This window comes from Rhododendron vialii, chromosome 3a, assembly GCF_030253575.1.
Source record: "Rhododendron vialii isolate Sample 1 chromosome 3a, ASM3025357v1".
In the NCBI taxonomy this organism is placed as follows: Eukaryota; Viridiplantae; Streptophyta; class Magnoliopsida; order Ericales; family Ericaceae; genus Rhododendron; species Rhododendron vialii.
Genome location: NC_080559.1, coordinates 30,019,385 through 30,034,914, shown reverse-complemented (window position 1 = coordinate 30,034,914; position 15,530 = coordinate 30,019,385). Strand labels below are relative to the sequence as shown.

Below are 15,530 nucleotides of genomic sequence, written 5' to 3'. Positions count from 1 at the left end.
TTAAAATATGAAGTTAATTATATGTATGAAAATCACTTATATCTTTCAATATGGATCTCAAAAAATATGTAATGTAAATCTTGTTTGATAGATATCAATTAGTTTCATTATACAAAATTTTTAAAATCATGAAAAATATTATAAATTCAAAGATATTGTCAATCTAAAAATGAAACGAATATAAAAAAATGTCAAATCAATGTGTACTTTTTAGAGGTAAAATTGGAAGCTTGACATGTTTTGATGGTTATTCTTAGAAAGTGGAGACTTTATTTTAAAACATTCAGAAATAGAAATATGGACATTTAAATTGAAACGGAGGGAGTAAAAATCAAAAAAATACAAATAAAAAGACCGGCCAAAAAATCGTCAAAACATTAGGCCAAAGTGTAGTATTTATTGTTTTGGAGAAGACAAGATCGCATTATTGAAAAAAAATAGAGGGATACAACAGAGAGGAAGAAATTGTAAGTAGTAGTATATAAACAACTTGACGAAAGAACCGATAGAAGTTGTAAAGTTTGTTTTGAAAATTTATGGAAATCTTGAAGGGGTGCAAATAATTGAGCCGCGGCGGCAGTTTAAGCAGGCAGTTTAAAGAAGATTTTGTTTGTCTGGTAATTAACAATGGGCTAATCACTAATCAGGCAGTTTAACCGGCTACGAGCCGCGGCGGCTAAAACCTCCAGTAGCTGGACCCCACACCATGATCGGCTGTCGCATGCCGCATAGCTTTCCAAGTCCACGTGGTACTGACCACCAAAAACCCTACACGTGTCCCGGACCAGAAAATCTCGACCTGTCAACCTCACTCTGGAAGCAAAACCGTATGCCCGCAGTCGGAACCGGTATAAACCCCCCCCTCCCAGTGGCCCCCACCTCCTCACCCCACGCCCCACCCCCCCCCCTCACCTCTCTCTCTCTGTCCTCTTTTTTTGATCTCTCTCCCTCTATAAATATGCACACCCCAACGGCCCCTTTCTCGCCGATACTCTCTCTCTCTCTCACTGTCGGTCGTCGGTATCTGTCCTTTTCTCTCTCTACTTATCAATCTATCTGGAGTGAAACACACTCTCTTTCTCTCTCTCTCTCTCTCTCTCTCTGTGTTTGTTTTTGTCACAAGATCTCGGATAAGGACGACGACTTTTCAACGTTGTTAATGTAAGCACAGTTTGTGTAATTTATGCAGAGAAATCATCCACTCGACGACTTTGTAAAAAAGAAATCCGGAATTCTCCCTACCCAATCAGTCTAGATTTCTCCAATCTGATTCTCCCCGTATCACAATCAAGGATTGCTGCGGTAATCAAAGATTTGCGTCTCCTAATCGCTCCTACTCGAGAATCGAAAACAGAAAAGAAAAAAGGGATTGGTTCTGTTACTTTGAATATTCCAGATCTGCGAGCTCAAGTTGCCGGCACGAAACAACAAAAACCAGATTAAAAAAAGGAGGAGGAAATTTAAAAACTTTCCGGCTCTCTCTCTCTCTCTCAATAACCTCTGAAAAAGATTCGGTTCTGCTCGATTCGATTCGTTCACCCACATTAAATATCAGTTGTTTCGTGCTTTTGAGATTTGATCAATAATGTCTGTAGCTTCGAGTTTTCTCCAGACTCGAACAAGCCCGGCTCTGTTCCCTCCGATTACCAAGCCTTTTGTTAACAACCAGTTCCACTTGAGCAGAATTGGTCTGGAGAGGAGATTCTATGGGTTGCAATCGTGTGGGGGCGAGAGAAGACTGCATCTATGGCAATCGGAGGGGCCCTGTCGTGATCCGAAGCTCAGAGTGGTGGTGCGGTCGGCATTGTCTCAAGTTCCCGAAAAGCCCCTGGGTCTATACGATCCCTCGTTCGATAAGGACTCGTGTGGGGTCGGATTCGTCGCCGAATTATCCGCCCAAATGAGCCGGAAAACGGTGAGCATCAAATACATACATATACTTATATACGTGTATATATGCTTATGTGTGTTTTGTATGGATTTTTGAGGTTTTGAGTATGATTATGAGTTGGTTTCGTTGTCTTTTGATTTTTACAGGTGACGGATGGGTTGGAGATGCTGGTGCGTATGTCGCACAGGGGAGCTTGTGGGTGCGAGACTAATACCGGTGATGGGGCCGGGATTCTCGTTGCTCTTCCTCACGAGTTCTATAACGAGGTAGATTAATAATTTAGTTCATTGCCAATTTTGTTTTACTTTTTCCTTTTTGGTTTTGATTCTTCTGTATCTGATTTTTTGTTTTTTTTTGGTAAAGAGATTCTTCTGTATCTGATTTGGATGGCTATAGATTTTTTTGTTTTTGTTTTTTTTCCTTTCTAATGGTTGAAAATCTGAAAGGGAAGAAATAAAAGAAGAAAAACCCATTCAGTTTGTGGGTTTGGGGTTCGAAATCTGAAGCGACTGGTTTTGGTTTTCAACCTCTTTTTTATCAAAATTTTTCCTTTTGCCCCAGTAGGTTGGGAGAGGCAGAGATTTTTTGTTGGGTGAGATAACTTGCGGTTCGGGCCAGCTGGCACATCGACTAATCTGTGGGAACAATCCGATCCTCCATTAGTGGGGAGGGGGAAAGAGTTATCAAACCTTATGATCCACAGTTCACTTTCCCGACCACTGGACTATCTACTTGGCTCAAATTTGGGTCTCCAACTCTCAAAGTGGTTTCTGAAACCTTTTGATATTTATTGTTTTCGGTTTTTCTGTATCAGGTCACTAAGGATGTGGGGTTTGAGCTACCACCGCCAGGGGAATACGCTGTGGGCATGTTCTTCCTGCCTACCTCTGAAAATCGAAGGGAACAAAGCAAAATTGTGTTTGCAAAGGTATATTGAAGAACCAAAATTGGTCAGTTAGTATTACTTTCACTTGCCTTGCTTTTATGTACGTGTTAATTGCAAAGTGAGTTAAGCCTATTATGGTCTTTTTCTTGACGGTTAGGTCTTGTTCTATTCAGTATTGTCTCCTAAGCTTTCATGATTGTTTTCCTAGGTTGCGGAATCGCTTGGGCATACGGTTCTTGGTTGGCGATCTGTGCCGACAGATAACTTAGGATTGGGTGAGTCAGCAAAGCAGACTGAACCTGTTATTGAGCAAGTGTTTCTTACACCCACTACCAGGTCAAAAGCTGATTTTGAGCAACAGGTACTTGTCTAATTTCTTTTCAGCTATAATCTATTTTCCTGTTCAGTCCAATTAGGCATGTTTCATTTTTCGTACGTGGTTGAATTATCAGTTCCCCGCATAAAATTGATGAAGAAGTACCAATGGATGAACGTAATAATTTTTTGTCATGGTGAGTGAAAAATGGAGCTTCTATAATGGTGCAATTTAGTTTGCTTAATCAAATTGGCTGCTGAAGTTTTACATTAGACTTGCTGTAGAGTTGGTCTTTGTTACATATATTCCATGAAGTCCAGCAATTTTTACAAAATTTTCTCTTTCCTCTTCGTTTTATGGCAGTTATACATATTAAGGAGGCTTTCAATGGTAGCAATTCGAGCTGCATTAAACCTTCAACATGGCGGAGTGAAGGACTTCTATATATGCTCCCTTTCCTCGAGGTTTGTTTCTCAAAAAATCTTGTTGGTTTTCCAAGACTATATGTTTTTTGTGGATTTGTACTGTATGGCCATATGAGAAATCTTTACTGGTTTTCTTTCAGGACTGTTGTCTATAAAGGTCAGTTGAAGCCCGACCAGTTGAAGGAATATTATTATGCTGACCTTGGCGATGAAAGGTTTACGAGCTACATGGCCCTGGTAAATGTTTATTTCATTCACTTTTCTCCTTTGTCCTCTGACACCATACTTCAACAACGAACAGCATGGAATTGACCGGTTAACTGAAAAGATGCAAGGTTGAGGAATGACTTCTGAGGCATTGAAGTATGAATGATCTCTTAAGTTCTTCCGCTCCCTTGATTACTATTTGAAATTGGATGCCGGATTGGATTCTTTGGGTGAGTTCATAAGGAACCTCATTATCAAGTAAATCGTGTTTGCAGAAACTTGGTGCAGTGTTCTGTATGATCAGTTGAGGATAACTTCCATTTTAATTATGGAAGGAAATTGTGCTTGGTCAAAGGTAGTTTAGGGTTTCTGTGATGTTCGTGCTGGCATCGAAGTGCCCTAAACACAATTTCTTGCTTGCACTGAAAAGTTAGATAATATTGTTAATGATGTGGATTAAGTATTGAAAGTTTGGATCTTTATTACCCTCTGACCTCTGCAGGTACACTCAAGATTCTCAACAAACACATTTCCTAGCTGGGATCGCGCTCAGCCAATGCGTCTATTAGGTCATAATGGGGAAATCAACACACTTCGTGGAAACGTAAACTGGTAAGCTGTTGAGCAAGTGGTTGATTAGTTAGTTTTCCCTGCACATGTTTCACTTAGTCATTTGCCCTTTTTTTTTTGGTAGAGATTCTTGGTTTGCTTCTCTGGGGGCCTTAAAGGATAATTACAATTGACCTAGGATATACCTTAACAAATCTTTGCTATTATCCTCGGAAGAAAACCTCAAGGTCCACGATATTTGGAGGAGGTTGACTATATTGAAATAGTTTCCATAGGTAGACTCTGGCAGCTGCATGCCAAGCATTTCCATTTGTTAGGAGACTCAAGATCTTCTTGTTGATGTGCTTCAAATAAGTGAATTGTTGAAACGTTGGATGCCACGTACCACTTTTTGAGCGGCATATCACCGAGTTCGCTACTGCTATATAAACAGTAAATATTGGTTGTGTGGCGACTGGCGAGAAATACTAGAAATGTTTGAAATATGCACTTATGGTTGCTAAGGTGTTGATATGTGTATGTACTTTTTGTCTCACTAAAAAGCCAGTGGTAAGCTTCACTCTTACTTTAGGTTCAGAATCATGTTCTATGGACAATGTAGGTAGATAAGTTATGGATTCCTGCACAGTATTTGAGTCCATGATTTGATTATTCATTTGCTTTCCCTTTAAAATGTACGAATGATGCATGTTTTGAGACTTTAGGATGAGGGCTCGCGAAGGCCTTCTGAAGTGCAAGGAGCTTGGATTGTCAAAGGATGAGATGAAGAAGCTTCTACCCATAGCAGACGCCAGCTCATCTGACTCAGGTTGGTGCTTCTATTTGCTTACACAGATACATGAGTCGCACATGAGCTTAAAATGCTAGTGTAAGTAGGAAAAATAGAGCCACTTCTCATTCTTGTCTGAATCTCCCTCTTCTCTTAGGGTCTTTTGACGGTGTTCTGGAGCTTTTGGTCCGAGCTGGTAGAAGTCTTCCTGAAGCTATGATGATGATGATTCCTGAAGCCTGGCAAAGGGACGAGAATATGGATCCTGATCGCAAAGCATTGTATGAATACTTTTCAGCCCTCATGGAACCATGGGATGGTCCTGCTTTGATGTCATGTGAGTTCTTCTAGTATTTCACATTTACTTAACTCTCCTTTCAGCATCTAGTTTGTGCTTATTAAACAGAATTTGCAGTTTCTGATGGCCGTTATCTTGGAGCTACACTGGACCGAAATGGACTGCGTCCAGGTCGATTTTATATTACACACAGTGGACGGGTTATAATGGCAAGTGAAGTTGGAGTAGTTGATATTCCAGATGAAGATGTGTGTGCGAAAGGAAGACTTAGCCCTGGCATGATGCTTCTGGTGGATTTTGATAAGCATGTTGTTGTCGATGATGGAGCATTGAAGCAACAGTATTCGCTTGCAAGACCTTACGGAGAGTGGATCAAAAGGCAAAAGATAGTGCTGAGTGACATAGTAGAATCTGTTAGTGAATCTGAGAGGGTTCCTCCGGCTATAGCAGGAGTTTTGCCCGTGAGTGTAGTGTCTATCCAATCTTTTCTTCTGCTTATTTCTTGGGCAGTTCTGAATTTTTTTAAGGCGGCTATTATTTTATGTGACCAGGCATCGAATGATGACGACAACATGGAAAATATGGGCATTCATGGTTTGTTGGCTCCACTGAAGGCTTTTGGGTATTTATCTCTTTTTCCCTGCTCTTGCTCTTTTAAGTTCTTTTGTCTGTTGCAATAATGGGAGAAATGAATTCAAATGCTGGCCTCTTATGCAGTTACACTGTTGAATCCCTGGAGATGCTGCTACTGCCAATGGCAAAAGACGGTGTTGAGGCCCTGGGTTCCATGGGAAATGATGCTCCTTTGGCTGTGATGTCCAATCGGGAGAAACTCACATTTGAATATTTCAAGCAGATGTTTGCTCAAGTTACAAACCCTCCTATTGATCCCATTAGGGAGAAGATAGTCACCTCCATGGAGTGCATGATTGGTCCTGAAGGTGATCTCACTGAGACGTGTGAAGAACAATGCCACCGCCTCTCGCTAAAAGGTCCCCTTCTATCCATTGAACAAATGGAAGCAATAAAAAAGATGGATTATAGAGGATGGCGCAGCAAAGTTATCGACATAACATACTCTAAGAAGTGTGGTAGGAAAGGTTTGGAGAAGACATTGGATAGGATATGTTTGGAAGCTCATGATGCAATTAAGGAGGGATACACAACGGTGGTGCTCTCCGACAGAGGTACCTCTTATCCTACTCAAACTAGTGTTGAACCTGAAAAATACTTAGTATTATGTGTTAATCTAGGAATCTCCTTTACTCTTAAGGAAAATGCTAAGCCAATGGGCAGTGGTTTAGGTTTCCAAGTATTTTAAAGTATGTAAAAGGGGTGTCGGAAAAAACATAATGATTTTCTTACCAGAAAAGTAAGTGTATTGAAATAGCTGAAGGTGTATTGGTGTGTGAGAAGTGTGTTGGAGTTCTAAACGTTTTGTCTATATTTGTCCCCAATGCCCAAGGAGCATTGGTTAGCTTAACCAGTTCTTTAATGGTAGAAATGTTTTTTGTTTGACAAAACAATTATTAAGATGTTAGTACTTATTAGTATACAAAATTGAACTGCTATTTGTTCGATTGCGTAGCCTTTTCATCCAATCGTGTTGCTGTAAGCTCACTTTTGGCGGTGGGTGCTGTCCATCATCATCTAGTCAGAAACCTTGAACGAACTCGGATTGGCTTAGTTGTAGAGTCTGCTGAGCCTCGAGAAGTGCACCACTTTTGTACATTAGTTGGATTTGGCGCAGATGCTATATGCCCTTATTTGGCTGTAGAGGCAATTTGGAGACTGCAGGTTGATGCAAAAATTCCGCCAAAGGCAAGTGGTGAGTTGCGCTCTAAGGAAGAGCTGGTCAAGAAGTATTTCAAAGCAAGCAACTATGGTATGATGAAGGTTCTTGCCAAGATGGGGATATCTACTTTGGCCTCATACAAGGGTGCTCAGATATTTGAAGCAGTGGGCCTCTCATCAGAAGTAATGGAGAGGTGCTTCGCTGGAACTCCAAGCAGAGTTGAGGGGGCAACATTTGAAGTATTAGCCCTGGATGCGCTTAAGTTGCATGAGCTGGCCTTTCCTAAAAGGTTATTCCCTCCTGGGAGTGCAGAGGATGTATCATTGCCCAATCCTGGAGATTATCACTGGAGGAAAGATGGTGAGGCCCACCTGAATGACCCCTTCGCTATAGCTAAGCTGCAAGAGGCTGCCAAAGGTAATAGTGTAGTGGCGTATAAAGAATACTCTAAGCGCATACAGGAGCTAAACAAAACCAGTAATTTGCGGGGGCTATTGAAATTTAAAGAGGCAAAGGTGAAGGTTCCTTTAGATGAAGTCGAACCAGCCAGTGAGATAGTAAAGCGGTTTTGCACGGGAGCTATGAGTTATGGTTCGATATCATTGGAGGCACACACAACCCTTGCGATGGCTATGAATAAGATTGGAGGGAAGTCGAACACAGGTATGCTCTCCCTCCTCAGTAAGCTTATTTCAGATTCTTTGTACAATTCTTGTTTCACATAGGGTACTTTGCCCCTTGCTTCTTTCCTTATCTTACTTGATGCAACTTCTTTCCAGGTGAGGGAGGTGAGATCCCCTCCCGTATGGAGCCTCTTCCAGATGGTTCAATGAACCCGAAAAGGAGTGCAATTAAGCAGATTGCTAGTGGAAGATTCGGCGTTTCAATTTATTACCTCTCGAATGCTGATGAGATACAAATAAAAATGGCTCAGGTAAATTTTGATGACAACCATTTGACATGACACTTATTTTGGAGTTCAAGTTTATTTTGTTGTTGTTTGTCTACCCTTGTTCCCCACTCTATTCCTATTGGAGCAGGGGTTCCCCTTGTTTATGAATTTATGTACATGGGCAGATGACACTATGTCTGCAAAGCACCTCTGGGTGTTTTTGCATCTTTAACTGATACTACCTTTGGCATTTGGTGCAGTTATATATGCACTACACTTGTTTATCCTTTGTGGATGAATTTTATCATTTATTCTCTACTGCCATGTTGCACAGGGGGCCAAGCCTGGTGAAGGAGGTGAACTTCCAGGCCACAAAGTTATTGGAGATATTGCTGAAACTAGGAATTCCACTGCTGGCGTGGGACTCATCAGCCCACCTCCCCATCATGATATTTATTCAATTGAAGACCTCGCTCAATTGATTCACGATCTTAAGGTAAATACAAACACTGCTGTTTCTACAAGTTTCAATGGACTGCATGATGATTTTATCTATATTGCCAAAAACCCCAATAGACTAGAGATTTGGGAATTGGAATGCACTTTCCAAAGCATGTTACGTCTCCATTCTAAACCTTAAGTTTAGCATTTCCAAACCGTTCCCTGTTTTTTTCTTCCCAATTTAGTTTAATTTTGACTTTAGGAGTAAAAAAGTTTAAAGGTGATTGACTTGAAGTCATGGAAAGTAGATCTTTTGGAATACAAATGTGAAAAAGAAAGAAAGAGAGGAAGTCTTTGGGCACGTAGGAATGTGTTTTAAAAGGAGGTTTTACAATATATATTATGTTCCATTATGCCCTTTTCACTTGAAATAAGTGAATGTTGATGTTGTACTCCTTAGAATCCTAACCCTATGGAACCACTATTTAGTGTATGTGCCATACCAAGCCTGTTTCCGAACTTCGTGATGGAGAAATCTACATTCCATAAAAACTAGCATTTGTTCTCATTTTGGGCCCTATATGGCCGTCTTATATGTGTCTATGCATGTGTTCCAGTATTGTGAGTTGTATAGCTTAGTTAATCTAACTTCTTTATTCATTATTTTGTAGAATGCTAATCCAGGGGCTCGAATTAGCGTGAAGTTGGTGTCTGAAGCTGGAGTGGGAGTAATTGCAAGTGGAGTTGTGAAGGGGCATGCCGATCATGTCTTGATCTCAGGTCATGATGGAGGAACAGGTGCTGCCCGTTGGACTGGGATAAAAAATGCTGGTCTCCCTTGGGAACTTGGTCTTGCCGAAACCCACCAAACCCTAGTTGCTAATGACCTTCGTGGCCGAACAGTACTCCAGGTAGATGGCCAACTTAAAACTGGAAGGGATGTGGCCATTGCTGCGCTACTTGGTTCAGAGGAATTTGGTTTCAGTACAGCTCCCCTCATTACCCTTGGTTGTATCATGATGCGGAAGTGCCATAAAAATACTTGTCCAGTTGGAATTGCTACCCAAGATCCAGTACTGAGAGAGAAGTTTGCCGGAGAACCCGAGCACGTGATTAACTTTTTCTTCTTGCTAGCAGAAGAGGTGCGAGAAATCATGTCTCAGCTTGGGTTTCGGACCATCAAGGAAATGGTTGGTCGTTCGGATATGCTTGAAATGGACATGGAAGTGGCAAAGGGCAACGAGAAGCTAAAGAATATCGATCTCTCACTATTACTTAGACCTGCTGCTGACATCCGCCCAGGAGCCGCCCAGTATTGTGTACAGAAACAAGATCATGGTTTGGACATGGCTTTGGACAACAAGCTCATAAATCTATCCAAAGCTGCTTTGGATAAAGGTCTACCTGTGTACATTGAAACACCAATTTGCAATGTGAATCGGGCAGTTGGAACAATGCTTAGCAATGAGGTCACAAAGCGCTATCATCTGGAGGGGCTTCCTGCTGATAAGATCCATATCAAACTCAATGGGAGTGCGGGCCAGAGCCTTGGAGCATTTCTCGCCCCTGGTATTACTTTGGAGCTCGAGGGTGATAGCAATGACTATGTTGGTAAAGGTCTATCAGGTGGCAAGATTGTTGTTTATCCTCCAAAAGGAAGCAAATTTGATCCCAAGGAAAACATTGTGATAGGTAATGTTGCTCTCTACGGCGCTACACGGGGGGAGGCTTATTTTAACGGAATGGCAGCAGAAAGATTTTGTGTGCGTAATTCTGGGGTAAAAGCAGTTGTAGAAGGTGTTGGTGATCACGGTTGTGAGTACATGACTGGTGGAATCGTTGTCGTGCTTGGGAAAACAGGGAGGAACTTTGCTGCAGGCATGAGTGGTGGTGTTGCCTATGTTCTTGATACGGACGCCAAGTTCCAATCCCGATGCAACCTTGAGCTGGTAGATCTTGATAAAGTTGATGAAGTAGAGGATATTATGACTCTAAGAATGTTGATACAGCAGCATCAGCGTCACACAAACAGCCAACTAGCCAGAGAAGTGCTTGCGGACTTTGATAATATCTTACCTAAATTTGTCAAGGTGTTCCCTAGAGATTATAAGCGGGTTCTTGCAATCATGAAGGAAAAATCAGTTACCAAAGAGGCTGAAGCTGCGAATGCTAAACAAGCTGACGAGAAAGAAGAGGCAGAATTGCAGGAGAAAGATGGTTTTGAAGAGCTTAAGAAGTTGGCAGCTTTGTCATCCAATGGGACAGGCAGTCAGGTAAGCTGTCATATTCGTTTCTTGCAGAATTTAATCTATCAACCTTTTTTTGGTTAAGTTAAATTTACATATGTATCGACCGATGGTAGATATAAGAACAGTTTTGGCTTTCGTTTTGATGAATAGTTTTTCTTAGTATTACTATGTAATTTCTTTAAGCTGTTTATGATATCCAGTTACAAGTGTTTCTTCATATGAGATTTTTTTGCCTTGGGTTTCTTTCTTTGCATCCCACACTTTCCTCTTTTCAATGTAATATAGACTTGTTAATCTCTTATAGCCCATAAAGGGGTCTTAATAAGAGTGTTGAAACTGCAGAAAGTTGAAGAGGCTGAACCAGTGAAAAGGCCAACTCAAGTACCTGACGCTGTAAAACATAGGGGATTCATTGCTTATGAGCGTAAGGGTGTTGCTTACAGAGATCCTAATGTTCGGATGAGTGATTGGAAGGAGGTCATGGAAGAGAAAAAATCCAGCGCACTTCTAAAGACTCAATCTGCTCGCTGTATGGACTGTGGCACTCCCTTCTGCCACCAGGTAATATTAACTCAGTGTGTTGTTTTGTTCTCTCTTGTGCTTTTAAGTTCAAACCCTCTCATGCTGCTACCCGATATTTCCAGTTTAATCCTCTGATTTCTCATTTTCCTTTATTATAGGAGAATTCTGGGTGTCCTCTGGGTAATAAAATACCTGAATTCAACGAGTTGGTATACCAGAATAGGTGGCGCGAAGCATTGGATCGGCTTTTGGAGACTAATAATTTCCCGGAGTTTACTGGTCGGGTGTGCCCTGCACCCTGTGAGGGTTCTTGTGTACTTGGCATAAATGAGAATCCTGTATCCATCAAAAGCATTGAATGTGCTATCATAGATAAGGCTTTTGAGGAAGGGTGGATGGTGCCACGGCCTCCCCTCAAAAGGACCAGGTATGGTTTATCAGCTGCATAATCCATTACTATCACTCATTGTCTCATTTTTGTTGAATACCTCTTCTGTTTAAATTATCTGGCATTGAATTACATAATCCTGTTACAGGAAACGAGTTGTTGTTGTTGGGAGTGGACCCGCTGGATTGGCTGCTGCGGATCAGTTGAATAAAAAGGGCCACTTTGTGACAGTGTTTGAGCGCTCTAATCGTATTGGGGGCCTGATGATGTATGGAGTTCCTAACATGAAGATTGAAAAATGGGTTGTTCAACGACGGGTTGACCTCATGCAAAAGGAAGGCATCAATTTTGTCGTTAATGCTGATATTGGAAAAGATCCTTTGTATTCCCTAGATCGGCTTCGAGAGGAGAATGATGCCATAGTTTTAGCTGTAGGAGCCACTATTCCAAGGTATACTTATTTTGGCATACTTGGGAAAAAAAATGTTAATAGAGGTTTTTTTCTTTTGTGACCCTGTACTTATTTGAGAATAAAATATTGGAACAGGGACTTACCTGTACCTGGACGGGAACTGTCGGGGGTCCATTTCGCCATGGAGTTTCTTCATTCAAATACAAAAAGTTTGCTTGATAGCAATCTTGAGGATGGGAAATACATCTCTGCCAAGGGTAAGAAGGTAGTTGTGATTGGTGGAGGTGATACAGGTACAGATTGCATTGGAACATCTATCCGGCACGGTTGTAGTAGCGTTTTAAATCTGGAGATTCTCTCTGAGCCTCCTCAAACTAGGGCTCCAGGCAACCCTTGGCCACAGGTTTGTAGACTGCATTTTATGGCAACCGAAAACAAGCAAAATCTAGACTGCATACCCATTCATTATTAAGTTATGTTGTGTAATCATATCATGTCCCATGGTTAGTCTCTCTTTTTTTTGGTAAAAAGGATTTTATTACCAAAAAGAGACAGAAATACAAGTAAACCCCCCGAAACCAGGAGAAAAACTACACAGGTATAAGACTAACAAAGCAAAAAAAGGCCCCAGACATCAAGCTACAAAATTTTATCCGAGATGTTCCAAGCTATACACAAAGCTCTATTTCCATGGCTATCCCTACTTTCTTCCAAGTACAGACTATCCCTCACATCCTTCATAATCTGATCAGAAACACCCTCTGGAAATGGCTGCTTGTAACCAAAAATGCATTCGTTTCTTGCCCTCCAAATGTGATATACTGCCCCTGCCATAGCCAGCTTATATAGGGAGGAAGGAAAACCAGATTTCTTTAGATGTCGGATAGCCCAATCAAGTTCTTGAGCCCAATTACCTGGATTCCTAAAAATACCAATTAGCTTGAAAAGTGTGCCGAACTTCCATGAAATAGAGGGGACAGCTATGGGAGTAGTAATTGATCAATCACTTCTTATACTATCTGTTTTGGTTGCTGTAAAATCAACACATCATAAGTAGAGTGTCTACCATTATGGCTAGTAATCAGTAATGCAGGTTGTTGCAATCAGAGGATATTTTGTTTAAAAATGGATGTCTAAGCTTTGGTTACGCATACTAAAAAAAATGATTTTGTTTCCTTAAAGAAATGGGAAAATTGGGAAATTCTGTAGCATTTGGCACGTTTTCTAATCACATTAGTAATGTTTCAACATTCTTGTTTTGCAGTGGCCCCGTATATTGCGGGTAGATTATGGGCACGAGGAAGCTGCTGCCAAGTTTGGTAAGGACCCGAGATCTTATGAGGTATTGACTAAGCGGTTTGTGGGAGAGAATGGAGTTGTGAAAGGACTTGAGATAGTACGCGTGCAGTGGGAGAAGGATGCTAGTGGGAAGTTTCAACTTAAGGAAGTAGAAGGCTCTGAGGAGATTATTGAGGCAGACCTGGTCCTTCTAGCGATGGGCTTCCTTGGTCCCGAGTCGGTTAGTATTCTTAACTGCATCGTGTAATTTCTCGAGGGGAAAATGATTTTGTTCACCATCATCAAAAGAGGAATGCCCTCTTTTCATTGGTGGAGAGGGCGTAGGCTCCCAAAAAGTAATCTCACCCGTGTGGATGGTGACGTAGCCTTCGAACTTCTTCCAGAAACTTGTCTTCTGCTTTGAATTTCATTCATTTGCCTGGGGCCAGCAGACTTAAAGATAGTCATACGACTCATAATCCTTGATAGACCTATATTCTGAAACTTCTTTTGCAGAAAAGTTGAATACTTCCTTGAAACTGAATCTATGTATATGCCTTCTGAATGTATCACATACACTTCTTGTGACCATATTTGTCGTTGGAATACTGTAATTACTGATTTTCTTCTGCTTTTTGTGCTTAATACCTACAGACACTAGCAGACAAACTGGGCTTGGAGCGAGACAACCGATCGAACTTCAAGGCAGAGTATGGTCGATTCTCAACCAGCTTAGACGGCGTTTTTGCAGCTGGGGATTGTCGGCGGGGCCAGTCCCTGGTAGTTTGGGCTATCACAGAAGGTCGACAAGCTGCTGCACAAGTCGACAAGTATCTCACTAGAGAAGAAGAAGAAGAAGACCAAACCATCAATCAATTAAGACCAGATGACATTGTCACGAGGCAGCAAGATAGCATCAAAGAGACAGTAATGTCGTTGTTTAAGCTTCAGCTTTTTTTATTATTCTTTTCTCGGGGAATGTTTTAGCTTCAGCTTCATTCTCACATCCTCAATATAGGGCCAAATAGAAAGAACCAATGTATACTTCTAGAGAGCTGCGTCCAGTAACCATATTGTGGACAGCCTAAGCAAGATGCCCAAGATCAAGCACAGAAGTTGGGAAAGCTCAACAACAAAGTGGCGGCGTTTGCGGGGGGGATCGGTATCAGTAGTTAGGATTTCATGAGTGTGATTTCTTTATTGTCTTGTTTATGATCTCCCCTTTTTTTTTTTGGTTGTTAGAAAGGGGGGCTCATGTGCCGTGCCGGTTAAAATGAATAAATTTGTACAGTGTTCTTTTGATCCGTGAATGGAAAGTTAATGCCATACAGTAATGATTCCCATACAGATTTTTGTGCACATATCATGCATATACTTCTTCCATTTCAAAATATTTGTCCGGTCCGCAAAATGAAATCTTAAAAATAATACAATTTTTGCAAGAAAAATTCGAAAGTTTTGTAACAACTTACTAGATATCAATGAGTTTTTTTAATTTGTGGAAAAATTTGAATTTTTTCTTTAAAAAATTACATTATTTTCAAGTTATCGTTTTGCGGACCGGACAAACAATTTGGGACGGAGGGAGTATATTTTTGTGGGGCTCATATCGGGATCCTATAAAATAATACAAATTGCTTATCTTTTTTAAAATATTTTTTGAAGGGTTCTCGAAAAAAATCAACTTCAACGGATATCGCTAAGGATTTTCTCAGAAATCGGAGGACGAATCTTTTTGTTTTGTACTGTTGCTTGGCTAAAATGGTTGTTTCAGCTTGATGACCTGATTGGAACTTGTAGAAATAAAAAACGAAATGAAGGAAAAATAATTAAGAGAGAAATTAAGGAAAAGTTGAATAGAAAATAGGAGAAAATGTGTATTCGTTTTGTTAGTATTTTCCTCCCTCCTTTCTATAGGAATCCAAACAAGAGAGGAGTTTTTTTAATTTCCCTTTCTTTTCCCTTCTCTTCCACAAGAACTAAGGGGCCCGTTTGGATGCGGGATAAGGATTGGGGGTATTAGTTAATAAAGAGATAAGATAGTAGGGGGTATTAGTTAATATGAGATGACCCACATTGATGTGATGCTTTATGGAGGGGATATTAAATAATACTTGGTTTGGATGATGTATTACAAAAAGGGTATAAAATAGTATTTGATTTGGATAGAGGATAAATTGGGGGTACAAGA

The 15,530-nt window shown here is 40.8% G+C and overlaps 1 protein-coding gene across 4 annotated transcripts; it reads left to right on the top strand.

Moving 5' to 3' along the window:
• Positions 1 to 956: 956 nt before the first annotated feature.
• Positions 957 to 14,686, top strand: LOC131319786 (glutamate synthase 1 [NADH], chloroplastic-like). Of its 4 annotated transcripts, none has more exons than XM_058350176.1 (23): positions 957 to 1,915; positions 2,038 to 2,157; positions 2,706 to 2,819; positions 2,986 to 3,138; positions 3,457 to 3,557; positions 3,659 to 3,755; positions 4,228 to 4,337; positions 5,000 to 5,103; positions 5,222 to 5,401; positions 5,480 to 5,823; positions 5,914 to 5,984; positions 6,080 to 6,549; positions 6,951 to 7,820; positions 7,937 to 8,091; positions 8,384 to 8,545; positions 9,162 to 10,763; positions 11,082 to 11,300; positions 11,420 to 11,688; positions 11,798 to 12,100; positions 12,197 to 12,464; positions 13,326 to 13,580; positions 13,994 to 14,266; positions 14,358 to 14,686. In XM_058350176.1, exons 1-23 carry the CDS (start codon positions 1,586 to 1,588, stop codon positions 14,388 to 14,390), a joined length of 6,603 nt encoding a protein of 2,200 aa, XP_058206159.1. In that variant the 5' UTR covers positions 957 to 1,585; the 3' UTR covers positions 14,391 to 14,686. The 4 variants fall into 4 exon arrangements, with proteins under 4 accessions (XP_058206159.1, XP_058206160.1, XP_058206158.1 ...); XM_058350177.1 differs by having other exon boundaries at positions 13,994 to 14,271; positions 14,358 to 14,385; XM_058350175.1 differs by having other exon boundaries at positions 13,994 to 14,385.
• Positions 14,687 to 15,530: the final 844 nt, after the last annotated feature.